The sequence below is a fragment of the Canis lupus genome, chromosome 37, assembly GCF_003254725.2.
Source record: "Canis lupus dingo isolate Sandy chromosome 37, ASM325472v2, whole genome shotgun sequence".
Classification (NCBI taxonomy): Eukaryota; Metazoa; Chordata; class Mammalia; order Carnivora; family Canidae; genus Canis; species Canis lupus.
In genome coordinates this window covers 20,065,730-20,093,203 of record NC_064279.1, presented here as the reverse complement: position 1 = coordinate 20,093,203, position 27,474 = coordinate 20,065,730, and the positions used below count along the sequence as shown (strand labels likewise).

General features: G+C 34.7%; 1 protein-coding gene across 6 annotated transcripts in view; it reads left to right on the top strand.

Annotated features, from left to right (window-relative positions):
- ERBB4 (erb-b2 receptor tyrosine kinase 4) overlaps positions 1 to 27,474 on the top strand; it is a 1,110,465-nt gene that overhangs the window by 408,065 nt on the left and 674,926 nt on the right. For all 6 annotated transcript variants that reach the window (XM_025441721.3, XM_025441718.3, XM_025441722.3 and 3 more), the window contains exon 2: positions 3,820 to 3,971. In XM_025441721.3, the coding sequence (XP_025297506.1) occupies positions 3,820 to 3,971 (152 nt within the window). The remainder of the gene's footprint in view (positions 1 to 3,819; positions 3,972 to 27,474) is intronic.

The following is a 27,474-nucleotide window of genomic DNA, read 5'->3' as shown; positions in this document are numbered from 1 at the left end:
GGAAACATGGAAAAATACTTAGTTATTATAGTTATATGAATAAATATTTCTCCCAAAATCTGTTTAAGTTTCTGTAGAAAAGATCAGAATACACTAGCTATTTTAGAAAACTTTTCATTTAGATGCTTTCATATTAATTTTTATATATTGATATTAACATACAGGTGGCATTGTACGTATTTTAGAAATAATGCAGCAAGTTTATTAATCAATGTATAATTTCTCCAGCAGTAGTAGTTTAAAAATATAAGCTTGTTCTCATTGGAATTTAAAATAATTGAAATCTATATTTCATAAACCCATATCATAGTACCTTTTCTCAACAGACATTTTAGAAGTTTATAAAGATTTTGTTATAAATTTGCTAGGAGCAATAAAATAAAGATTATGGATTATAGAGACTTCCTAGGGAGTCTCTATAGTATATTGGGAGGAAAAAAAGCTGGGCTTTGATATTGGCTGATAAGGATCATGTACATGAATCAATCACTTCTTGTCCCCTGCTTATTTGAAAAATGTTGTACTTATCAACAGAAATTCATTTTTTTCTTTGTGTTTATTAGTTTTAATAAGTGAACCTCCCACAGAATCAGTAAAATGTTCAAATGATCAAGAGTGATGTACTTTCTTCAGAAACAGACTATTAACTATAGAGAACAAATTGGTGGTTCCCAGATAGGTGAGTGGGAGGGAGGATGGGTGAAATAGGTGATGGGGCGAGAGGGCACTTGTAGGGGCACTTAGGTGGCTCTGTCAGTAAGTGTCTGACTCTTGATTTCAGCTCAGGTCGTGATCTCAGAGTCTTGAGACCAAGCCCGGCTTTGGGCTCTGTGCTGGGCAAGGAGCCTGCTTAAGATTCTCTCTTTCCCTTTCCCTCTCTTCCTTTCCTTTTCTCCTTCTCCCTCTCTTCCTGCCCCTCTGCCATTTCCTTCACACTTGCATGGGGGCTCTCTCTCTCTCTCTCTCTCTCTCTCTCCATAAAAAGAAAAGAAAAAGAAAAAAGAAAAACAGGAGCGCACCTCTTGTGATGAGCACTGGGTGCTATATGTAAGTTTTGAGTCACTAAATTCTACACCTGAAACTAATATTAAACTATACATTAACTAACTGGAGTATGAATAAAAACAAACAAACAGAAACAAACAAACAAAAAAGAATGATTTTGTAGTTTCATTCTGAATTGAAGTTAGTCAAACAACCAGACAAAATAGTAAAAATTACTTAAGGTCAAAAGCAAATAACTAGAACTTAACCTTTCTTATGTATAATATTTTAGCAGCTACAACCAAAATTCACCATTCTTTTTATGCTAATGATAATAAAGTAATGTAAAACCTTAATTGTTTGAAAACCCTAGTTATTTTTAGCTCATTTCTCAGAAAATATCTAGGGTGTGTCTCAGGTCTTATGGTCTAAAATGGTGGTTCAAGGTTTAGCCATCCATCCCCCTTCCAGGCAGCACATTGGAGGAAGGTGTGAAGGAAAGACGCAAAGTGGGCTCCAACCTGTTTTAAATGAAGTTCTGGCAAAGTGCCATACACCATTACCTCCGAGGGGAGCAGTGAACTGAAATCTTTATTTGAGGTGGCCACATGCTCAGCTGAAGGCTATGTAGTCTACGCCTCTGAAGGAAGAGGAGATTGCGTATTGAGGATTCCAGAAGTCTTTGCCTCCATCCCTAGCACTCTACAAAAGCTGCATTCTCAGTGGCAGCAAATGAATTCCAGCATGGTGTGTTGAGCAACTTGGCACTCAGAAAGGGAGGAGGCAGGGGAGTAGCTTGGAGGTAATAAGCTGGCGGGAACCTGGAGAGAGGGAATGATATTTAACATGTCTTTATATGTTAGATTTCAGGAACAGTCTAAAGATTATATATTGGTTTTCTAGGGCTCCTGTAACAAAGTACCACAAACTATAAAGCAATAGTAATTTATTCTTTCACAGGTCTGGAGGCTAAAATTCCAATATCAAGGTATCAGCAGGGCCCCTGAGACTGGGGAGAAATCTTACTTTGCCTCTTCCTAGCTTCTGGTGATGGCCATCAATTCTTGATGTTCCTTGGCGTGCAGCTGTATCTCACTCCCATCTTTGCCTCTCTAGTTACATATATATTTTTTTTTCTGTTGTTGTTTTCCCTCGCTGTGGATCTTTGTGTCCACATGGTGCTTTCCTCTCCTTAGAAGGACACGATCATATTTGATTTAGGACCTACCCTAATGTCTTCATCTTAACTCCATTACATCTACAAAGACCCTGTTTCTAAACAAGGTCATAGTCACGGACAGCAGGGGTTTGCCTTCAATATGTCTTTTAGAAAGATAATTCCACTTATAGAAGAATATTTCTAGAAAATATACTGTTTGATGAACTTTAGACATGCAGACAAAGAAAGATTATGGTTCCTTTGTTTGGTTTTAGCAATGAGCTTCCCTTATGAGCAAAGGTCTACATTATTCTTCAAGACTTTTAGATTTAGGTTTTTGTTTATTGTGATAAGTCAGTGAGCAACAACAGTTGTTAAGAGGTCTTAATTATTGGAATGTATCCATCTAGATTTTTTTTCCCCTTTGTATATGGGAAGCTGTTTGCTTGAAACCCATTCCCTTGAATACCACCAAGGCATTATGACTTGTCATTTCTGTGTGCCTAACGTGTAACTGTTTCTATGACTTTATTATGTAGCTCTGTTCCAGTGTCTTCAAAGTTTACACAGTATATCTTGCCTTACTTTGGGTATGTTATGTAACTTACTCAAAGAAGATTATTTTACACGCATTTCTTTTTCAACTTTCCATACTATTACTAAAAGATTCATAATCTAGGGGTTTTTTTCAGTCTATTGAAGATTAAAGTTGGTACATTAAGTGATAAAGATCTTGTACAGGCAGGTATACAAATCATAAGTAACAACTAAAACTCTGGCTTCTGGAAGTCAAGGAAAATATCAACACATCCAAAATAAAAAACACACGTGTGTGTACCCCTCAGTGCTCACCTGTGAAAAGACTCAAGATCCATGCTGTCCAAGACGGCAGACTGAGCTCATTTCCTAGTAGTCCATCATACCTTAGAATACTAATGAATATACAGAGATGATCCAGTTGATACCAAAAAAAAAGCTCATATTTTATAACATATTGTTTCTAGTATATGTTTAAAATGTATATGCTACAAATGTGTTGGTTTTAATTTTCCCTCTCTGTTCTGTTTCTTTGGAATCCATGCCATCTTACTCTCTGTGCTTATTAGTGCATGCAATTTAGGAATATAAAACTATGATATAATTTACATGTCTTATCTAAAAAAGCTGAACTCATAGAAACAGAGTGGTGGCTGTCGGGGGCTTAGGGGTAAGGAAAATGGGGAGATACCCATCAAGGGTATAGACTTCCAGGTATAAGATGAGTAAATTCTGAGGATCTAAGCAAGAACTTGGTGACTATAATTACTATACTATATTATATATTTAAAAGTTGTAACAGAGTAGATCTTAAATGTCATTACAAAAAAAATGGTGATTAGGGGACATGAAGGTATTAGCTAATGCTTCCGTGGTAATGCTTTTAGGATATGTAAGTGTATCAAATACATTGTATACCTTACATTTATACAATGTTATGTGTCAATCATATCATAATATAACTGGGGAAAAATAAAAGCGAAGATACCTATTTGTGTGGTTTATGGGTGTTCATGGCATTCAAAATAATTCAGGGAATCAGAGTAGAGCATGTGGAATAGAGAGCTGAGGGAGACATTGTCATTGTGCATGTCATAGGAAGGTTATATAACTTCCTCTGTATCTTCTTGTCTTGTCAGTGTGTGCAGGAACAGAGAACAAGCTGAGCTCTCTCTCTGACCTGGAGCAGCAGTATCGAGCTTTGCGCAAATACTATGAGAACTGTGAGGTGGTCATGGGCAACCTGGAGATAACCAGCATCGAGCACAACCGGGACCTCTCCTTTCTGCGGGTAAAGCTGTCTCTTTATTTCTCTTCTCTTCTCTGTGAGTGGACAGTAGTGTCACAATGCATAAAGACAGACCAGTTTGCTTGTATTTGATGGTGATGCTTTTCTGCCCAGCAGGGACCATGACTATAGGCGGCAGAAGCTAAGAGAAACCGAGGCACACATAGGAAAAAAACAAGAGTAACAGTGCCCTGGTGACTGACACCTTGAGTTCAGAGCAGTTACTACTACTCCAAGATTGATGAAAGATTCTGTTAGCCTATGGTATGTGGTATCTAGCAAGTCCGCCTTGTTCTGAATTGCAGGCAAGAGGAAAAGTGCTAGGTTGGGGACTAGGAGAATCAAGGGACCAATCAGATAAGAATTAGAAACTTTAGTAATCTCACTTTCTGTCCCTTTTCTGTCACTTTGGAAATTTCAGGCTACTCCATATTACTGTAATAAGGCTAATACTGTTATCTGCAGAAGAAAAATGACATCTATTTTTGAAAACCTACAAATTTGTTAAATTAGACACAGGGAACTACACGTACTCATGTAGGTTGATCTACGTATGCACGTAGATGCATATGTGTGTATATAAAGTTACGCAGAGACAACCAGTCCTTCTGCAAACTTGTTTTGGCTCTCATTCGCAGCCTTAGTCTGTTAAACAGATTTTCAGTGCCTAATGCCTTCAGTTTCCTGTTTTGCTTTAACGAGAATAGGTAATAGAACAATCTGAACTTCAAAGAGATATGGTCTTCTAGCAAACCCATGAATTTATTCTTTACATAAGAACTAATATGTTTTAAATGACAGCATCCCTATAATATAGTTGATTTTTTTTTCAGTGATATTTACACATTTCTCAGGAGTACTGTCTTGTGGAAATCAAGACAAAGTGTTTCAAATACTGGTACAGTAAACTACTTAGGAGATAGTGAATTATTTAAAGAACTATGGTAATTCAAATAATTTACACTTAAGTATAAAAAAAGGCAGTGATTTTTAAGTACTTCAAATGTAAAAATATATATAGGAGGGTAATAACCTCAGAAAAATAAATCACCGCAAAACTTAAGCGACACTCTGAAGCTTACAATACCTGTTTATAAAATGACTGTCATACTAAGATCGGTATAGGGACTGAAGGTGTTTCCATATCCTACTGCTTGATTGGAAGAGCACTGGTTCTATAAATTATATGTCAAAACTTTTTAATAATTATGATATTTAGTTATGACATCTTTGTTTATCAAAAGTAAATGGTAAAAATTATCTAAATTCTAGAATGAAGGAGACTTGGAAGGGCTTACCACACTTTTTTTTTTTTTCTTTTTTGGACTACTGTGTCAAGGAGAGAATACATGTAAGCTATCTTAGAGTAGCCACTTCAGAGGAATGCATCATTAGTTACTACCATTTGTTTACAAGCTTCTAATCTGTGTTGATTATTTTCAGATAGATTTTATTCTTCAACATCAAAATAAGATTTTGATGGCATATGAGCTGATTTGGTTAGAAATGCCAAGAACCTCAATGATGTTATAGAAAAGGAAAATTGAGATCTTAATTCTGAATCAGAATAGGTTAAAGAAGAAATATGTTAAATAGTTTATTCAATCAGAGTAGTATGAGAAAAATTTAAAAGGCAGTCTCAGACCTTTGTTTTTCTTCTTGTGTTTTCTTGGCTTTGTTTGTTGTACATGGAATGAAATTCCACTGGCTCAACAAAAAATTGTCATGGGTATTGTAAATGACATTCATTAAAATAGGCAACATAAAATGTTATGATTATTATATATTTTATAATTTTAAAATTCTTTAGCTCTTATAAGGTACAGAATACAGTGATGAAAAATAGACTCAAGTCAATTTTTAAAATTCAGAAATGTGAAAATAACCTACAGATCTTTGAGCATCATGGTCTATATTGTTGGATAGTCTATCTTTTTTAGGAACCATTGTGAGTAAAAAATAAGGTAAGTTAATACAATAAACAGACTTGAGAAAGGATAAAATAAGGATGACTAGGGTTTCTACTTGGAACAAGAAATAAGCTGTTTCTTTAAAAAAGTAATTTTTAGTACCTTCAGTCACATCTCTGAAAGTTCATGTAAAGTTTGTACTGACTCACGAACATATCTTTATTTTCATCTACTTATTTAAAGATGGCTCTAATCGTATTTTTTTTCCTTACTAATAACACCTTTTTTTGTTGCTTCACTCATCTACTATTTCTTTGGAAATTAACCATTTCTAGTCATGATTTCATATGTTCACTCAACAGATAGTCAGCCCAAGAATACAATAGTAAGTAATTCTATTATCCTTGACTTCAGCAATCTTACAGTCTCGTAGAGGGTTACAGTTGAGTAACACATAAAGATTGTATATGTGTGTGTGTGTATGTATTGTATGTAATATGTATATATGCATATATAAAAAATACAGTTGTGAAGACAGAAATGAGAAGCTAGAATCTAAATGCAGGTAGGGTGTTGTGGCATGGGTGCCGGGCAAAGAAAGGAATGGCTAATTCTGAAAGATTCAGGAAAGATTTCATCAAAGAGGTACTTGAATTGAATCATGGGAAAATGGGTAGGGGCTTACAAGGTGGGTGGATGGAAGAGAAGGGCTTTCCAATGGGAGTAATATAAGTGAAGGCTTACAAAGAAGGCCCAAAGTCAGAGTTAATAAATGTGCACTTAATGTTTACTGTTGTAGATATTAGACGTATGCATGCAAATAAATCACACATCTGTCTCACCTTCATGGAATCTGTAGTGTGGTATGAATGAAGATAAATTTGGGGATGGAGTAAAATATTACATTGGAGAGGTAGAGAGTCATATCACAGATAGGTAAGCAATGACTGTTAGCAGAAATCTTCATCATGCTACTGTCTTGGGTGAGCCACTGTTTCTAACTGTACGTTAAAATATGCTGAAAGCTCTCCACTTACAGGTTTTCTCCACTATTCAAAACTCACTTTATGTCGCTTTGCTTTTATGTAAGACCTACACGACTACCAGTTTTCGCTAATCAAGAGAAATCTGAAGGGGATTTTCACTTTTACAAAGTAATAATTGCCTCTTTCCTTTGTACCATTTCAGAGTAGGGAGGGTTTAATAGGAACACTCTACTTCCAGATAGCAGGGAGAAACTGTATTATAAAAATTTCACTCCAGATAACTACACCATGGTTCATTTGTGTTCTTGATGGCTTCCCTCCAAAGTACATAATCTGTCTAATATTGGCACCTCATAATAAGTAGAGTGGATGTAAAGGAAAACTAGTTCTTTTACATTATGCTATCATTCCAATAAGTTTTGAATTGTATGAGAGAGTAGTAATCTTGCATTAACCTAATCTATGCATCCCATAGCCTTCAGATATATTTATGTAACTGTAATTCCCTGAGCAACCTCTTCCCGAGGTGTGCAATTTCCCTTTCTCTCAGAATGAGTCAAACCTATAATGTATTCAGAGAGACATCATAGATAGGGATCTTAAATTTAATTCCAGAACTAATTTCTGTCTTTAAGAATGTAAAAAAAACAAAAAACAAAAAACAAAAAAACAAACAAACAAAAAAAAAACTTTCATTTTTAAAAAGATCTTCCATCCTTATTTTCTTCTCTAATTAGCAAGTTCACAGCATTTTGTTTTATTATTTATTTTGTATGAAACCATTCTAATGTCTATAATTCATGACTCTGTACCCTAAAAGTCACTATCTAAATAGTCACTGTCTAGGACAGTACTTAAAATATCATAAGCTTTCATTAAGTATTTGTCAAGTGGACAAATATTTTTCGTAAACTTTAATAATATTTTATGGATAATTATTTCATGAATTATATGTTCCCTAGATGAATATGTCCACCTCTCCTCATGTTATTTCAGTATAACATCACCACACATTAGCTGTGTGGACATAAGACACACACTGGGTTAATCCTTTCCTGTGAGTTTCTTTTTTTTTTTTTATTATTTTTTTTTTATTTATGATAGTCACAGAGAGAGAGAGAGAGAGAGAGAGAGGCAGAGACACAGGCAGAGGGAGAAGCAGGCTCCATGCACCGGGAGCCCGACGTGGGACTCGATCCCGGGCCTCCAGGATCGTGCCCTGGGCCAAAGGCAGGCGCCAAACCGCTGCGCCACCCAGGGATCCCTCTTTTTTTTTTTTTTTTTTTTTATTTATTTATGATAGTCAGAGAGAGAGAGGCAGAGACATAGGCAGAGGGAGAAGCAGTGTCCATGCACCAGGAGCACGATGTGGGATTCGATCCCGGGTCTCCAGGATCGCGCCCTGGGCCAAAGGCAGGTGCCAAACTGCTGCGCCACCCAGGGATCCCTCCTGTGAGTTTCTATATCAGTTTCTTAACCATTTGGGTACCAAAATAGAGTTATCTTTTCTGTGTGAGGTTTGAATGTCAGTGAGGGCTGTGCAGACAGCAAAATGGAGCCAACACACTGAGAGAACGGGGAAAGAGAAAATGACCATTCACCCCAAAAACTGGTGAGGACATTTCCAGGCTCCAGTCTGCTTCTGATGACTCGTTGCATTATCACCAGTAGTCCATAGGCTACTCCTGGAACTTGAGAGTAACTTTGAAGGGATTTTCTCTTTTTTTTTCCTTAAACTAGATAAGTTTATTTTCTTTTTTTCTTTTTTTTTGTTTATTTTCTTTTGTTAAAACCAAAAATATCCCATCTAGTCCATCTCTCAAGATCTCAAGAACTCAGAAAAAGTGGCCTTTTGAAATGGAAGATGTACTTCTATATTATAAATCTAAAAAAAAATCAAAATAAACTAACGAAGGAACAAAAAACCACCCTATAATGTTTTGGAGATACTTCCTTAATCTTTGTTAGATATATTTTACTGAAACACTTTGAAATGCATTATTTTCAAGATGCTTTTATTATATCAACCTTGCTTATCTCTGTAAGCAGCTTTTCACCCAGCTTTATTGTAACCTCCAAGTTTTTGCATTTCTTCTTGGGGAAAAAAGATCTAGTTGACAATATTTAACATTAGACCCCTGAGACACCACATAGTTGGCTAGATAAAGGCCCTAAAACTTATTTACTATGTACTTTATCACCGTCACAAGGTTAAGACATAATAGAAAACAGCAAGGCATAAAAATCACAGATTTTGTGTTATTGTCTTACACTTTGTGAACTCTCTCAAACAAGGTGAAATATAGCAAATAATGTGAATGAACTTTTAGACCTTTTACCCTCATTAGAATTCCTGAGAGTTTTCTCTCCTTTGTCATTCCATTGGTCTTTGAGATTGCTGGCATTCAATAATTTAATGCTTCTAAAAAGGTACATTTTTAGACCTGCCAGTGTTTATACTTTACATTTATTTTCTCTATTTTATATATTCACTTTAAGTAAATAAGTATTAGGTGCCAAATAAATGTAAAGTAGTACAATATATAATGTAATGTATATATGAAGAGTATGAATACTTACCCTTAACAATTACTACAACAGGTAATAATTTGTAATCTGTGGCTTGAATTTGGTTGTGTGAGAATTGTTTTGGAAATAGTGCTTATTAGGTTTATGAAGAGATAAATTAATTTTAACAGTTGATCCATTGACCTGGGATATTAAAAATATTAGTAATTCATTGAACCTCTCTATGGTGTAGAGTAGACGCCTTATTAAACCCTAATGATTATAGATGTCTTTATTACTGAAAAATGAATAAAAATATTAATACATTAAGATATCTCTTCAAATAGCAGCATTAATATTTTGTTATTGACAGCAAAAGGTGAAGTCTTTGAAAAAGTCAGAAAGTATAAATTCTTAAAGCAAAAATATATTTTAAATGTGTCTCCTCTCAGATGATGAATAACACATGTTGTTATGGGAAAGTAAATTCTATGAGAAAACTTTTTTTTTCAAAAAAAAGCTGTTTTTATTGTATATTTGGCACAGAGCTGTATGGAATTTTTTGGATATATAAGAAATAATACCATCTAAAACTTTATTTTAAAAAATAAAATTCCAGTATTATTTCTTGATAGAAATCATATAAATAGTTCATTTTTCTCTATCAAAGAAAATGTTTACTTTTATTTTCAAATATTATTTTTGTCTTTTAGTTAATAATTAGTATTATGTACTGTTATGGGGCTATCATGCGCCTTTATTAGGATATATATAGGATTCTTTACATATGAGGATGTTGCTTTACAACCATTCTCTGTTGGACATGAAATTTGCATTGCTTTTCCAGTGCTGGTGATGCACCTACATTATTTCATTTTATACTCGCATACAGTTCCTCTTCTGAGTAAGGTTTGCAAGAAGGCAGATAAAGCTGTAACTCAGAGATTGCAAAGATGCTGCCTGGCTCACTGGAACCTAAGACCTTGGCTTCATTAGCATAGTTCTGTTACAATATAATCAGAGATGATGCTTGGCAGTAATGAGTTTCAAGTTGCAACAAGTTACTCTGCTTTCACCTATTCCTTAGCTGTTTTCAGTAACCAGTCTGGCTTAAAATAAAATTCTGAAATATTTACATTTCAACCTACTTCTAGCTTCAGGGTCTACTTTTTATTGTCCTTTGTCAATTCAAAGCAGATGACCAGAGTTAAATCCAACAGTGTAGGGAATGGTTTTTATAATTGTATTTTTTTCTCATATCCTTCTTATCCTCATTTAACTCTATCTATGCCCTAGTTAAGCTGTCTGCTACATAGCATGATTTATCAAAATGCAACGTTGAAGAATTCATATTTAAAAATAAATAGATAATTTGCCAACCACTTTATTCCATTGGATTAGAAAATAATTTATTGACTAGATTTTTAAAACAATGGTGACCATTGCCTCTGTTTGGTTTTAGCTCATAATGATTTGTGTGAGAGAGATTGTGTTGCAGAGATTGATTGGAATCAGGATAAGAAAAGTAGTCCCTTTTTAGAATCATAAAAAATTGAAGCGAGAAACACTACTTAGATGAAACATCTATGACATAATAAGGTAGATCATGTATTTTATTTTCATTATTTACGTGAAAGATGATGTAAGTGCATATTTTCTAATACAGCATATCTATTTCAGCTGTGCATGTATTTTGACTGTACTGCATAGTAAGGGAGAACAAGCCTGAATTTAAGTTTTCCTGAATAACTTTGTAACATAAGTAAGTGATATATTTGCCACTCTATTAAATTATAGACAAATAAGATCCCTGTATCAAGTGTTTATATTCTTTAACTGTTTATTCATTGAGCATAGTAGTGTAAGTTTCTCTTCCATGCCACTAATTGGGACAGGTGCCAAGAAAAGATCATGAAGTTCAATATCCAAAATGATAGAATGAATCATCATTAGGTTCAAAGAAACTTCACCTTCAAGAAATATGTCTAAATAAGCATTAGAGTAAGACAGAGTGTTTACTTAATTTCTCTTTCTGTTTGAATTTAACATAAAATTATATCTATGGTAAAACATAACGTGTTGCTGTATGTTGATGAAGAAATTTTCGTTGACTGAGATGGGGAATACCAAAAAAAAAAAAAAAAAAAAAAGTGGAATAATGTTTAAACACGTCTGTGAGGCCAAAGCAGACATTCTGGGTTAAATGGAATTTTCAAAGCTTTGAGAGTTTCTAAAAGCTGTTTCTAAGATTGTTAAATATAATCCATATGCAATTTTGCATGTATGTATTTACAGCTGGCTTTTAAATTGAAATTTGATTTTGTACTAAATCTAATCATAGAAGTTGTATTGCATTTTAAAAAGCTATGCAATTTATACTTGGCCTAGGGAGAAAACAAAATTTCCTCAAAGGTTAAATACCATTTAATCTGAAAATATACATGAGTCAAAATCGTGATGCTTTTCAGCAATCTTACATGATAAAAGATACAAATGTCTATATTTTTGCCTAGCCAGTTATAGAAGCATATTTTTCAAACTTCATCCTTGATCCTTTAAATGAAATATTAAATAAAATATTTAACAGTTTTATCTAAATATTAAAAACAAAATAAATTTAGTACCTATAAAAAGATATACATTTTGTAGAAAATGAATATTTGAGGAAGTATTGAAAGAAGGATATAAATAAAAAATAATTTACAACTCTAATATACATAAATATATGTATAATAAATATAAATTAGTGACCATTTATATTTATATATGTATTAATTAATAACCATTTTCTAGGATCCAGTAAAATTATTGTAAAATATTAAACCTATATGATGTTTCTAGGAGACTATTACTAAAAAGTGCTTAAAATAAGTTTTTAAGGGATCCCTGGGTGGCGCAGCGGTTTGGCGCCTGCCTTTGGCCCAGGGCACGATCCTGGAGACCCGGGATCGAATCCCACATCGGGCTCCCGGTGCGTGGAGCCTGCTTCTCCCTCTGCCTATGTCTCTGCCTCTCTCTCTCTCTCTCTGTGACTATCATAAATAAATAAAAATTTAAAAAAAAATAAGTTTTTAAGTCCCTAAATTATAATGCATTTTCCAGAAAAAAAAAAGCCCTTGTTGCAAATGTACTTAAATTAAAATGAATTTATTAGGATGCTGAGCAGATGCAACATGTTTCTTTACATCTCTGGGGGTTGTGGTATTTAAATTTGGCTTAAATGGCAAGTATAATGAATTTATAGGCTTATTTTAACCTTAATTAGTGAAATATGCAAGTAACAAACCTATTTCATTCTATGATTCTTAGGTACTCTTTGCTTGGGGGAATTAAGTGTACAAAGGTTATTTCTTTACCTCTTTTAATTTAAGTAGCAAAGACCCTGATTCAAAGAGAACAAATGATACTTAACAGGAGTTAAGAGTAACTAGAAGCATTTTGGCAATGGACTACCTTTTAATTCTAAAATCCAAACAGTGGAATATAATCAAATAAAACTTTTAAAAAATTCCTAACTATATACATTTCAATTAGCTTTATTTTTCTTTGATTCTTAAAATGGAACACTGTTTTCTTTCAAAAAAGAAAGATGAGCAATATTATATGAGACTAAATCAATTTTAAAGGTCTCTCTTCAGTCACATAGAGTGTAATTTAAAGTTCAAAGGTATAAAAATGAAATGTGAAGACTGTTGTATTTAGAGACATTGCAATTACTTCTCCTGATCCCTAATTTGAACCCATTTAATTGTAAAATATTATATTAAGATATATAATGAAAGTGATAAATTAAGGTGTTTGTTTTAATAAATATAAGCCTCTTTGAAATCATTTTTATTCAATCTCTACATGGAAATCAGAATATGTAATTGAATGTTGAAATAAATCACCTTAAGCAATTCAGTACCACATGAATTTCCCAAACCAAAAATACCTAATAGGGTACCTGGCATCTGGTAGACTGACCCTTAGTAAGAGGCGACGCTATCTAACCATGTGGGGTTTCTTTATTTCTTCTCTTAGTCTCTAGGTAGCCTCTATTGAGCTATGCTCTGAAGATGTGACAATAAATTTTTACTGATTTTTTTAGAAGTTCATTTTTTTTTTAAGATCACACTACCTTTTTTTAAGATTTTATTTTTATTTATACATGAAAGACACACAGAGAGAGGCAGAGATATAAGCAGAGGGAGAAGCAGACTCCACGCAGGGAGCCCGAAGTGAGACTCAATCCCAGAACCCTGGGATCACAACCTGAGCCAAAGGCAGACATTCAACCACTGAATCACCCACGTGCCCCATAGAGGTTCAGTTTTGCATGGTAGTGATTTATATTTTCAAAGAGGTGAAATTGCAAGTCAAATACTTGGCTGTTTTTAAGGAATGATCAATAACTAAAAATGTACAAACTCTCTACATAGTGAACGTTGTTTGTCTAAAAGACATCATCCCATGGAATCATTGGGAAGCAGTCATGAAAGAATTTAATGAGGCATCAATGAAGCATTGGGAAGAGTTCATGAAAGAAAAACATGTAAAAAAGAATAAGCAAATTGGACTATATGCTGGATTATATTACTTTTTTTAAAAGAAATTTCCATCCTCTGAGAAAAATGGCCAAAATTCTTGAGTTCCTATATTATCTAGCCCCTGCCTGGTCCTCCACTATTGCTGATGACATTGACACTCATGACTATCTTTCAGTGTTAGCCAACTTCCTGTGTATATTAAGCTCTCTCTTGCTTGATTGCCCTTCCTTTCATTCTAAGACCTCTCCGCCCTTCAAAGGTAAAATACATGCCCTTATTCCTGTCTGGACTAAGATCTGTTTAATTTCCAAATCTCCTTTTAAAGGCCATTTCTTCAGGGAAGCTTTACTAATGCCCATACGTTACTGAATTCTTCCCATTATTACATTCATAGCACTCTATGTTTTTTTTGTAGCACTCCCTTTATAGCAATTGTTTGAGTATTTGTTTAATTTCTGCCTATGCTCCCAAATAATAAGTACCTTTAGGGCAAGGGCCATGTCTAGTTCACTGTAGAATTCTAGCACATAATAGTGTCTGTCATATAGTGGCTGCTCAGCAAATATTTGTGGAATGAATAAATAAGGAAATTGAATAACAATATGAATGAATTCCTATATTCTTTATAACTTTTTTATGCAGGAAAAGAAAATTATTGCACTGGCATTTTTTTTCTTTATATTATTTATTTTTCTAATTGAATCTCTTCTCCCTACTGTCAAGTAGAAACAATGGTGTCTTTTATTTAGGTCCATGAAATAATTTGGCTTATAATAAATAATATGTTAGCTATAGTGGAAACACGGGAAATTCAACTTAGAGACTTAACACTCATATACATTAAAAATCCAATGGGTAGGTAAGTAGTCTGATTGTGGACTCAGTTGTGTGAAGATCAAAGCCATATAACTTCACAACTTTCAGTGTCTTCTTCTCTGGCCCGCCTTGAATATCTGAGGTTCTCTCCATTAACATGATCCCCTATACCCAGTTACTCTTTATAAACTAAGATCTCTATGCTTCTAGAGGCAATTTTCTTCCTCTCTGGAATGCCTTTCCACCCTTCTCATTTTGGAAAATACTCAAACCTTAACACGTTCCCCAAGTTCAATCTGTATTGCCATCCCTGCCTCCTCCCAATCCAAGAAAAATTAGTATTTTCCATATTACCTAGTGTATATCTTTTTTTTTAAGATTTTTAAAAAATTTATTTATTCATGAGAGACAGAGAGAGAGAGAGGCAGAGACACAGGCAGAGGGAGAAGCAGGCTCCATGCAGGGAGCCCGACGCAGGATTCAATCCTGGGTCTCCAGGATCACGCCCTGGGCCGAAGGCAGGCGCCAAACTGCTGAGCCACTCAGGCATCCCCCCATATCTTAATGGCATGTGTAATTCTGTAAGAATGTTGTTGGATTGTGGGATATACTTTGCATTTTTATCAATTTACATTGATATTGTGTAGAGGAAATAAGAGTAAATATTCAATCAACTTTTGGTCTTGGAGCAGATAAACTAGGTTAAGCCTTTTTTACCCAGCGAATTTTGTTATACTGAAACTTTATTCTCTGTAATAAGAAACAGTATGTATAGGCATTTTTAGAGTTACCTTTAGGTTGTCATGAACTAATACCTGATATATATCATTTGTTGAGAGAGGTACAAGGCACTATGCCGATTCTGTCTTCCACTCCTTGTTGCAACCTTATGTCTACTTGTTATTATACTTGTTTTATAAATGATGAAACTTAGGCTCCAAGACATTGAGTAACTTTCTCAGAACTGTACAACATGCTAGTGGGCAAAGCATGCACTTTAACTCAGTTCGTTCTCTTCATAGTTCAGACACTTTCATGTTGCCTTGCTATTGCCCACTATTTGTCAATGACCTATCTGTTACTTAGAACAGGTTTTCTGGGAAAATAATACAAGGCAACTAGGCAACTACTATGTATACGTATATGTATATTTATCTTTATTTTATTTACCTATTTTTATTTATCAAAAAACCAGTGTTTATTGACTGCCAAGTCTTTAATTTGTTATGCGATGCTTCACAAAGTAAATGTTGGTGTATAAGTTAGCAATCCTTACCTTAACCCTTATAAATACTGAAAGAGTGGTACAGATGGTAAATACCACAGGCATAACCAGAATGGATTCTTATCTTCTTGAGACAAGGGCTATATTTTATCTATCTTTATATTTCTAACACCCTGCACCCTGCCTGGTGTGTGTGCATGTGTGCGCGCGCACACACACACACAAACACACTTAGTGTCTGGGATAAATGATGGATGACTGAATAGTGTGTATTTAGATGTGTGTGTGTGTGTGTGTGTGTGTGTTGGGGGTGACATAAAAAGGCATCATGGAATAGTTTCCTGTCCCACATATAAGGAGCATGGAAGTCCTCACTTCATCTTAACAAGTGAAAGGCTAAGCAGGCTGAAAAATCAACTTTTCTTGGATCCATAAGAAGAGGGAGAATATAGGGCAAATTGTTGCCCCCAAGACCGTAGAGACAAACAAATACAGAGAATTAAGCTTTACTAAGCTGAAACTACTGCGTGAACCACTGCTGGGATAGGAAAAACTGAGCTGTAATTGACAAGTTGCTGGAGAATCAGGGCAGACAACTATGAGAGTTGAAAACTTCAGGAGGGCCCAGTCACAGGGAGCTACACAATATGGTGAGATTTATTTCCAGGAGCTTGAGCAGTTGCCCACAGTAAATATCCTGGGAAAAATTCCCTCAGGCTTCTGGAGGGGAGGGGGAATGAACGATTTTGAAATGCATTCTTTTCTCCTTAACAAGGCTTGCCTTCAGTGGAGATTAGTTAACCAGAGCCTAATCTACTACAATGATATCAGAGTTTAATTGACATGAGGAAGGGAAATACCCAATCTAGCCACCCTGTTCTACCTAATAAGAGCAGAAAACGGTAACAACAACAAAAAAACAAAACAAGACAAAGCAAAACAAAACCAAAAACCAAATGAAAACAAAACCCCCCAAAAAACTCTGAGAAACACTTGTGATATTCACAGTCCAGAGGCATAGACTCGTTAGAAGCCTGAGATCTAATTATATGAATATAGAATACTTCCCCTTCCCCTACACCATACCACCATATAACTAAAAGCTTATTTAGAAGTTTCTTTTCCCCATCTTGTCTGACTACTAGAAAAAAAATCACAAGGCATGCCCAAAGGCAAAAAAACCCCACAATTTGAAGAGACAGTGAAAGCATCACAACCAGACATGACAGGGTTGTTGGAATTATCAGACTGGGAATTTAACACAACTATGATTAATATGCTCAGAGCTTTAATTGATAAATAGACAGTATGGAAGAATAGATGGGCAATGTAAGCAGAGAGGTGGGAATCCTAAGAAAGAATCAAAAAGAAATGCCAGAGATAAAAACAAAACCAACCAACCAAACAAAAACCCCACTGTAACAAAATTAAAGAATGCTTTTGATGTGCTTATTAATAGACTGGATGTGACTCAGGAAAGAATCTCTGAACTAGAGGATATCTCAATAGGATTTTTGAAGACTGAAAAGCAAAGAGAAACTAGACTGAAAACAAACAAAAATAGAAAAGAATTAATAATGCCTGTGGGGCAGCTACAGAACGTGTCCCATATACATAATGGAAAGACCAGGAGAAGAAAGCAATAGGAGAAACATTTGTTTCAATAATGACTGAGAATTTCCCCAAATTAACATCACATGCCAAACCACAACTCTAGGGAGCTCAGATAATACCAAGTAGGTATAAATGCCAGAAAAACTACACCTAGACATATTGTTTCCAAACCCCAGAAAATTGAAGATGAACAAAAAATCCTGAAAGAAACAAGAGAAACACCTTACCTATAGAGGAATAAAGATAATTGCATCTGACTTCTCAGACCATGCAAGCAAGAAGAGCATGGGATAAAATATTTAAGTGTTGAGGGGAAAAAAAAAAAAAGAAAGCAGAAACAAAAATCAACCTAGAATTATGTACCCTGATACATTACCCTTCAAAAGTGAAAGAGAGAGAAACATTTTCTCAAACAAAATTTGAGGGAATTTGTTACCAGTCGACCTGCTTTGCAAGAAGTGTTAAAAGTGGTTTTTTAAAGAGAAACTAACATAGGTCAGAACTAAAGAAAGGAAGAGTATTGAAGAAGCAATAAATGAGAGTAAAATAAAAACTTTTATTTTCTTATTCTTAATCGATTTAACAGACACAGTTCATTAAAAATTATAGCAATAATATTATAAATATATTGCTTAAGTATATATTACATATGTATACATATCTAGGCTTATAATACATATACATATACATGTTTATATATAAATGGAATGAATGACAGCAATAATACAAGGAACAAGAAGGAGGAATTGGATTATTTTGTTATTATATGGTATTCACACTACCCATAAAGTGGCATAATGTTTGAAAGTGGACTTGGATTAATTGTAAATTTATATTGCAAACTTTAGGACAAACACTGAAAAAAGAAAAAAATAAGTAAAACTGATACGCTAAGAAAAGAAAGAGAATAAAATCATATAAAATCTCAAAACCACAAGACATTTCTAAAAAATCTCTTTTAAAAAAACAAAAAAGAGTAGAAAACAGAAGTAGGAACAAAAAACAAAGGTAACAATTCTTTTAAGAGTAATGAATATGGTAGATATTAATCCAACTATATCAATAATCACTTTGAATGTAAATGGTCTAAATGTACCAATTAAAAGACAGAGATTGCCAGAGTAAATAAAAAAAAGTATAACCCAACTATATATTGTCTACAAGAAACTCACTTTAAATATAAAGACACACATAAATTAATAGCAAATGTATGTAGAAAAAATACCATGCTAACACTAATCAAAAGTGTTAGCAAAAGGAATTGCAATACTGATCAAACAGAGCCGACTTTGAAGTAAGGGAAGTTACCAGGGATAAAGAAGGTCATTAAATAATGTTAAGGCATGAATTCTCCAAGAAGATATAGTAATTTTCAACATATATATAACATTTAACAACAGAGCATCAAACTACATGAGGCAAAAATGAATAGAACTTCAAGAGAAAATAGATGAATCTACTATCATAGTTGGAGACTAACACACTTCTCTCAGAAATGAACGTATTGTGCAATAGAAAATCAGTAAGGACATAAGTGAACTCAACAACACCATCGATCAGCTGGCTATCATTGACATCTGTAGACTATTTCATATAATGGCAGCAGACTTCACATTTTTCTCAAGCTCACATGGGACACTCACTAAGACAGATCACATTCTGGGCCATAAAACAGACCTTAACAAATTTAAAAGAATAGAAATCATGCAGTGTCTGTTCTCAGACCTCAGTGGATTTAAACTAGAAATCAAAAACAGAAAGACAGCTGGAAAAAAGGTCCCCAAATGTGTAGTGATTAAATAATACATCTCTAAATAACAATTGAATCAAAAAAGAAATCTCGAGAGAAATTAAAAACTTTTTGGAACTAAATGAAAATGAAAATATTACTTAGCAGAATTTATAGGCTGCAGCAAAAGAATGCTTGGTGGGTATTTTATGGCATTGAATACATGTATTAGAAAAGAAGGAAGATCCAAAATCAATAATCTGGGGCACCTGGCTTGGCTCAGTTTGTCGAGCATGAGACTCCTGATCTTGTGGTTGTAAGTTTGAATTCCATGTTAGACGTTGAGATTACTAAATATAAAAAAAAAAAAAAAAAAAAAAAATTTAAAAATCATATAATCTAAGTTTCTACCTTAGGATTCTAGAAAAAATAACAAATTAAATCCAAACTAGGCAATAGAAAAGAAATAATGAAAATTAGAGCTGAAATAAATGAAATTGAAACAGGAAATCAATAGAGAAAATAAACAAATACATAAGCTGGTTCCTTGAAAAAGTCAATAAAATCAATAAGCCTCTATTCAGGCTAATTAAGAAAAAAAAAAGGACACAAAATAGTTATATCAGAAATGAAAAAGGGAATAGCACTACAGATACCATGGAGAATAAAAAGATAATAAAGAAGTACTATGAATAATTCTGTGCCCACAAATTTGATAATCTAGATGAAATAGAACATTTCCTTGAAAGACACAATCTACTATAATTCACTCAATAAGAAACAAGTGATCTGAATAGGCTTATTTCTGTTGAATAAGTTGAATCAGTAATAATCTTTTAAAACAGAAAAGTATCAGGCCCAGATAAATTTGCTGGTGAATTCTACCAAACATTTAAGAAAGAAATTGTACCAATTCTCTACAATCTCTTTTGGAGGATAGAAGCAGAGGGGATACTTCCTAACACATTCGGAAGCCTGTATTATCTAATAATAAAACTGGACAAAAGAGTTACAAGGAAAGAGAACTATAGACCAGTATCTCTCACGAATATAGGTATAAGTCTCCTCAACAATATATTTATAAGTCAACTCCAGAAAATTACAAAAAGAGTTATGTATCATGACCAAGTGGAATTTATCAATGCAAGTCTAGTTCAACATTTGAAAATCAATTAATGAGGGGCACCTGGTGGTTCATTCAGTTAAGCATCTGCCTTTGGCTCAGTTCATGAGCCCCTGTTCCTCGGGAAGCCTGCTTCTCCCTCTCTCTCTGCTTGCCACTACTCCTGCTTGTGTGCTCTCTCTCTCTCTATCTTTCTCTCTGTCAAATAAATAACAACAAAAAAAAGAAAATCAATTAATGTAACCCATCACAATCAACAGACAAAAAATATCATGTGACCATATCAATAGATGCAAAAAAAAAAAAATCTAACACAATCCAATACTTATTCATGATAAAAACTCACCCATTCATTATAAAAACTAGGAAAAGAGAAGAACTTTCTCAACTTGATAAAGACTACAAAAATCCAATGGCTGACATCATACTTAATGGAGAAAAACTTGAAGCCCTCCCCATTGAGATCAGATACAGGGCAAGCTGCTTTCAAAGACAGTTTTGGTTATTTTGTACAAAACTCTGTATGCTCTTACCATATGATTCTGTGATTGTGTTCCTGGGTGTTTATCTAAAAGGAGGTGAAAACTTAGGTTCATGCAAAAACCAGCCCACGGATGTTTATAGCAGCTCTATTAATTACCAAAGCTTGAAAGCAACAAAGATATCTTTCAGTAGGTGAATGGAAAAATAAACTGGTACATCCAGAAAATGGAATATATTTTATGCTTAAAAGAAATGAGGTATCAAACCATGAAAGGAGGACATGGAGGAACTTTAAATGCATATTACTAAACGAAAGAACCCACACTGAAAGGCTTCATAATGTACGATTCCGACTTTGTGACGTTCTGGAAAAGGCACAAGTATGGAGACAACAAAGAGATTAGTTGTTTCTTAGTGGGTAGGATGGAGAGGCAGAGAGAGATGAATAGGCAGTTCACCGAGGAATTTTAGGGCAGTGAAAATAGAGTAATAAAAATATGTCATTATACTTTTGTCCAAACCCATATAATGTGTGGCACAAGAGTGAACCCTAAAGTAAATTGTAGATTTTAGCAGAGTTTGACGTGCTAATACAGGTTCATTCTTGGTTAAAGGGTGGGGGCACTTAGGTGGCTCAGTTGAGCATCTGCCTTCGGGGTTCTAGGATTAAGCCCTGAATTGGGCTCCCTGCTTGTGGGGAGCCTGCTTCTCCCTCTTTTCCCCCTCTTTTCCCATCTTTCTCTTTCTCTCTTTCTCTTTCTCTCTCTCAAGTAAACGAATAAAATCTTTGAAAAAAATACTAAAAATACAAAAATGTAGCATTTCGATGAATGATGTTGATAATGAAGAAGGCTACGTATGTGTGTGGTATGGGTTCTATGAGAAATCTCTGTCTTCCTCTCACTTTTGTTGTAAACCTGAATTCAAATAAATAAAGACTGTTTTAAAAAACTCCATAGAAAACATACTGCTTAAGCGAATTGTGTAAAAAAAAAAAAAAAAAAAAAATGAGGGTTATTAAAGAATAGAGAAAATGGAGAAGTTTTTGGTATACTTTCACTGTGGCAATCTTCATTTTTTTATTCACCACACAAAAGTGGAGGCGAGAACAGATGCAAAAGGAAAGATTAATTTGTGGTATAGGGAGGAGAGTTGAGATGCAAGAAAAATAGGGAAGTAGTAGGACATTAGAATACAGAGGTCAAAGTCAAACTGTTGTGAACTTTTAAGATCTGACAGGTTATTCATGTGAAAATATTATTTGGAGAATTGAATCATATGGGACTATGAGCCTATTTTAATATCCAGGACATTAGGGTGATGAGAGCATTGAACCAGTTGGCTGCAGTGACAGTTGAAGGCATGAGCTGCATTTAATAATCATAGTAAGCAAAGATTTAATAAAGTTTAATGACTAACTGTATGTAGAGGCTGTGGATAACGAAGTAGCCAAAAAGATCTCAAAACTGGGCACTTGGATACATGCATTTTCCTGCTTATAGTTGGGACAGAGAGGAGAGAGCCAGTTGTTTCCAAAGATACCTAGTGGCATTTCTTGAGTTTCAATTTTTCAGAAAGACCCTCTTAATGGAAACGGGCTTTGTACCCTAACTAGGTACCCTGTCGGGGCACAGGAGAATGTTGGGTAGGAGAGTAGCCAGAGAATGGAGTTAGTAAAGCATTTATCAGTATAACTTCTGTTTGCAAAAACTAGGAGACTGCTGCATTTTTTTTTCAAACTCTGACAGAAGTTCAGCAGACCAAGTTAAGCTCTGCAAATGACTGGTTGTGCCTAAACGATTTGGGGGCAATAACCTAGTTTTCTTTCTAAGAGATGTAGTCCCCTAAAAACCTTGGCTTTTTGTTTGCTTCATGTAGTTCTAACACATTTACAAAGATGGGGAGTTGCATTTTATTGTAGGAACTAACTTGAAAGCAGCTCTGGTAACAAAATTCAGAGAGAACTGTGCTCTGGGAAAGTCCCATTTGGATTTTCCTCCTTATCAGTTAAGGGATTTCTCAGATGTCATCAAAGTGGGACTTAGTTGGGCTTTTTGTCCCCAGTTCTCATTTTGCTTTGGCGAGGCAGTATCAAGAGCATCTGCTTTATTAATCCCCATGAAGGAGGCTGCTGGGAAGGTATTAGCACTCATAGGGCTGGCAATCTCATATCCTTCCTAAGGAAACAAAAGGTACAAGTCAACCAACATGTGACACAAATAAAGAGGAATATAGTAAAAGAAAAGAAGTTGAGTTCTTTAGAAAGGGATAGGCCAGGTGAAAAGCCTTAGAAGAAAAGAGAAGCAAATAATACATATAAGTCTGTGGACAGAATGGGTTTGGGTGAGCCAAGAGGAAGCCGAGAGTGCAGGAATATGCTAATAAATAAAGCAAGTGTAAAATATACTCTACAGTGCTTTCCAAATTGCTTAGATTTTTAATCTTTTGAGTGGGAGAGCTTCACCTTAAAAACCTTTGACTCCTCTATTCAAGATTTATAAGGCACCTTTTGCCTCGGTATCTTCGTGTTTATGCACAATTTGTCTTTTTAATTGAGCGATTCTCACTATCCCTGCGAAGTCGTGGGACAATTTCATTTTGCTGATGAGGGCATCGAGGCACAGAAAGGTTAACTGACTCGCTCGAGGTCACGCATCAATAGCTGGCAGAACTTAAACTCAGAACATTCTGAAGGGACTTACTTAACTCCTAGCAAAGTTTAACTTTACAGGTAATTAAGCCCAATTAATGCCTTCAACATCCTCATAATGGAATTCATACTGTATCTGTAGTTAACTCAAAAGGAAACCTCACAGCAAATTGTTGCAATACGTTTTCCAACAGAAATAGATCTAGTCTTTATTGCTTTTTAATTGTTTAATTATGTCCTGTGTAACAGGACTCGCCCCCCTGCCCCACGCTCAAATACGTGTGAACAAGTCACATACCCTGGTAGCATGAGTGCTGCTCAAAGGACAGTGTAATTCATTGGTCAGTAAGCTGCTCAGCACAGATTCTATGGCTTTTTCAGACTGCATTTGGACTATTATGTTCGGATAAAGACCTTACATTTAAAGATAGAATTGACTGACTTAGATTGTGTTTATAATAGGCAATTGGGACAGTGTGTTTCCAGAAAGCCCTGTCTCAAATGTAACAGTTTGAAAGAAGTGGGTGTGTTGACCTTGGTGAGGGGAGTACTAAAGGGAAACTTGGTAATTGTTTTCAGATATTTAAGGGGCTCTCATAGAAAAGGGAGTGGCCTAGTTTTGAGTTGTTCCAGAAGACAGAATTAGGCAGAAGTTAAAAGGAGGCAGATTTGGGCTTAAAATAAAAATTTTGCTAACAATTAGAGCATTCTAACAATATAATGGGGTGCCTTGTTAGATGGGGAAAATGGAAAGGAACTCTTAATTGAACACCTTGTGTTTTCCAGGCATTGGGCCATTGGCACCGTAAAGCAGCAAAGATGAATTTAAAGAGCCTGGCACATTATAGGTTCCCACTTAATGTTAATTCTCTTCCTTTCCCTGAGTGTTTCTTCTACGTATTCACAGGAACCCAATGACAACATTTCTCAGAGAAGGCAGTATTTTCCAAAGTCAAACAGCAAGGAGGGGGTGCATAGCTAGGACTTGAATCCAGGTCTCTCTGTGTCCAAATCCTACATCCATTCTACTGTGCACTCCTATCTCTACCCTAAAATTCTGCTCTCTTTCTACTGTGGATACTCAGCTGAGAGAGATCAAGGAAGGAGGGACAGAATTTTGTGCATTTGGTACAAAGTTGGTGGAAAATTTCTTGTTTTTTTTATTTTTAACTTTTTGACTCTTCACTGTCTTTAAGAGTTATATTATTTTGGGCAGCCCGGATGGCTCAGCGGTTTAACGCTGCCTTTGGCCCGGGGTGTGATCCTGGAGACCTGGGATCAAGTCCCTGGAGATCCGGGCTCCCTGCATGGAGCCTATGTCTCTGCCCCCGCCCCCCCCCCTCTCTCTCAGGAGTAAATAAATAAAATCTTAAAAAAAAAAAAAAAAAAAAAAAAAGAGTTGTACTATTTCCCTGGCATATACTCTGTGCTGTTCAATTAGAGGTTGACTTCTCAAAATGCAGATGGTAACATTTCTAACCTTTTAACAATATAGTTAACAAGGTGTTTAGAAATAGCTGATGTACTCCGGTATCACAAATTCTCTCCTTGATTTTCCTTCATAACTTTATTAATTTTTTTTTAATTTTTTTAATTTTTTATTTATTTATGATAGTCACAGAGAGAGAGAGAGAGGCAGAGACACAGGCAGAGGGAGAAGCAGGCTCCATGCACTGGGAGCCTGATGTGGGATTCGATCCCGGGTCTCCAGGATCGCGCCCTGGGCCAAAGGCAGGCGCCAAACCGCTGCGCCACCCAGGGATCCCATAACTTTATTAATTTATGGCATTTCTTACCTAGGTTAGATGCAATAGGGACTTGGAGAGTATTAAAGTATAACATAGAAAACACTAGCTTGTCCTCTAAACATATTTCTTATCTTTCTTCAAAATTTCATTCCTTTGGTGTTGAAGACTTTTCAGTCTTTTTTTTTAAATGTTAAGATACTTCGGTGGTTTGTCTTGGGAGGATTAAAACTTATTAACCAAATTCTTAGCAATTTGATTTCATCTTGCCTGGAGTTAGCTGACATTTTGTGATCTTTCCTGACTAACAGTTTTGCTTGTTGAATGATGTCACAGACAGCATCTAGATCTACCCCCTGAGCAATTTTTGGGTATCCTCCATATAACCTCATGTCACTCTTGCTTTTGCTATCTCTTTATACTTTCCTGCATAAAACTTACACAGTGCTAATTTCAAATAGGTAATGGAAAAACAGAAAACCAAGGTATTAAACTCTCTGATGGTGTGATACAGTGCAAATTATTTAAATCTCTGAGTTTCCTGATTCTCTTTTGTAAAATGAAAATATTAGATTAGGACAGTATTTTATAGCTTTAGTCAATATTAAAATGTCTTCATATTTGTTGTCTTACCCACAAAAAACTGTATTCTTATTTTCATTTAATTTTTTATTGAATCATTTTTCTATATAACTAAACATATTTTAAAGTTAAGTTCAAAATTATTACCAAAAATGAAACTCCAGTATCTCCAACATAAATATAAACTAATAAAACATTAATGCTAAGAAAAAGCATAACTGCCAAAGACTTGGAGCCTAAGGCTTTCTTTTTCTCTTCTATAGGAAAAAAGAATGTGGCAAGAGTTTGAGTTGTTAAAGATATAGAGACACCACACTGAGACTTTCTCTTTGGTATAATCAGAGGGAAGAACTTTCACACAATGTGATTCAGTGCTATTTAATGTACTCTATATACCTGAAATTATCTTGTTTACCACCCTTTGGGAAGCACTGGGCTCCAATATCTGCAATGACCTATATATGGTCTCTAGGCTTAGAGACCATGCTCTGACAAACTAATTTATAGAAAGGTTTTAACAGTTGGAGACTCAATGAATTTTTTCAGATTAGAGTTTTCCCATGAATGTTAAGCTTTAGGGAATTCTACTGAAGGAGATATTTTGGGGCTAGTGGCATTTCCAGAATTCATCTAATCTTATTTCTCAGGTAATTTCCTAATGGAATCCTCCAGGCCCCAATTACTTTGAGAAATAGTATCTTTTTTAAAGATAAAGGATTTTGGTGTCTGATAAATTCTACTTATATGACCTCGAACAAATTCCTTAACCTTTTTCAGCCTTAATTTCTTCTTCGTAATAAGAGTGCCAATATCCACAGGAGGTCCAAATGCAATGGTAAAATGTAGAGTATTTATCATGACACCTAACATACAACAGACGTTCGAAAATATACCTCTTTACTGTATTTTGAAATCAAAATATTCTAGCAATGGGGAAAATCCATTTGATTTCTACTTTCTGAATATCTTGATATAAGGAATGTCAAATTATGTCTGTGAGATTTTAGATATGCATTACAGTGCTGTGGTTAGGATCATGGACTCACAGAATCAATTGTATGATTTAAATCCTCATTTATAAGCAGAATGAACTTGGACAAAGTATTTATTTATTTATTTATTTATTTATTTATTTTTATTTTATTTTATTTTTTTTTGGACAAAGTAATCTTACCTGAAAAATGGGCATATTAATAGCACCTTTCAGTTTCAATAACTTTTTAATTAGTTAATATAAATTAAATACTACAGACATTAACTGTTATATAGTGCACTCTCCATAATGCTTAATGATTCAGACCACTATTGATGTTTTTTAAAAAGTGAAATAGTTTTGAGAGAAAAATATTTTCAGTGAACATTTTATTGAATTATCTTTCTAGTTGACAAACAAAATTTATTGTAAAATTAAAATCTCAGAACATTGAAATGCAAAATACAAAACAATATAATAACATCCTTGAATAAGCACTTTACTGAATAAACATTGCATATGAACCTTTAACATACAGCAAAGTATAAAAAGGTTTAATATTTATATGTTTTCAATTGCTATTTTCTTTTTTTAAAGATTTATGTATGTGAGAGAGAGAGAGCAATGGGGAGG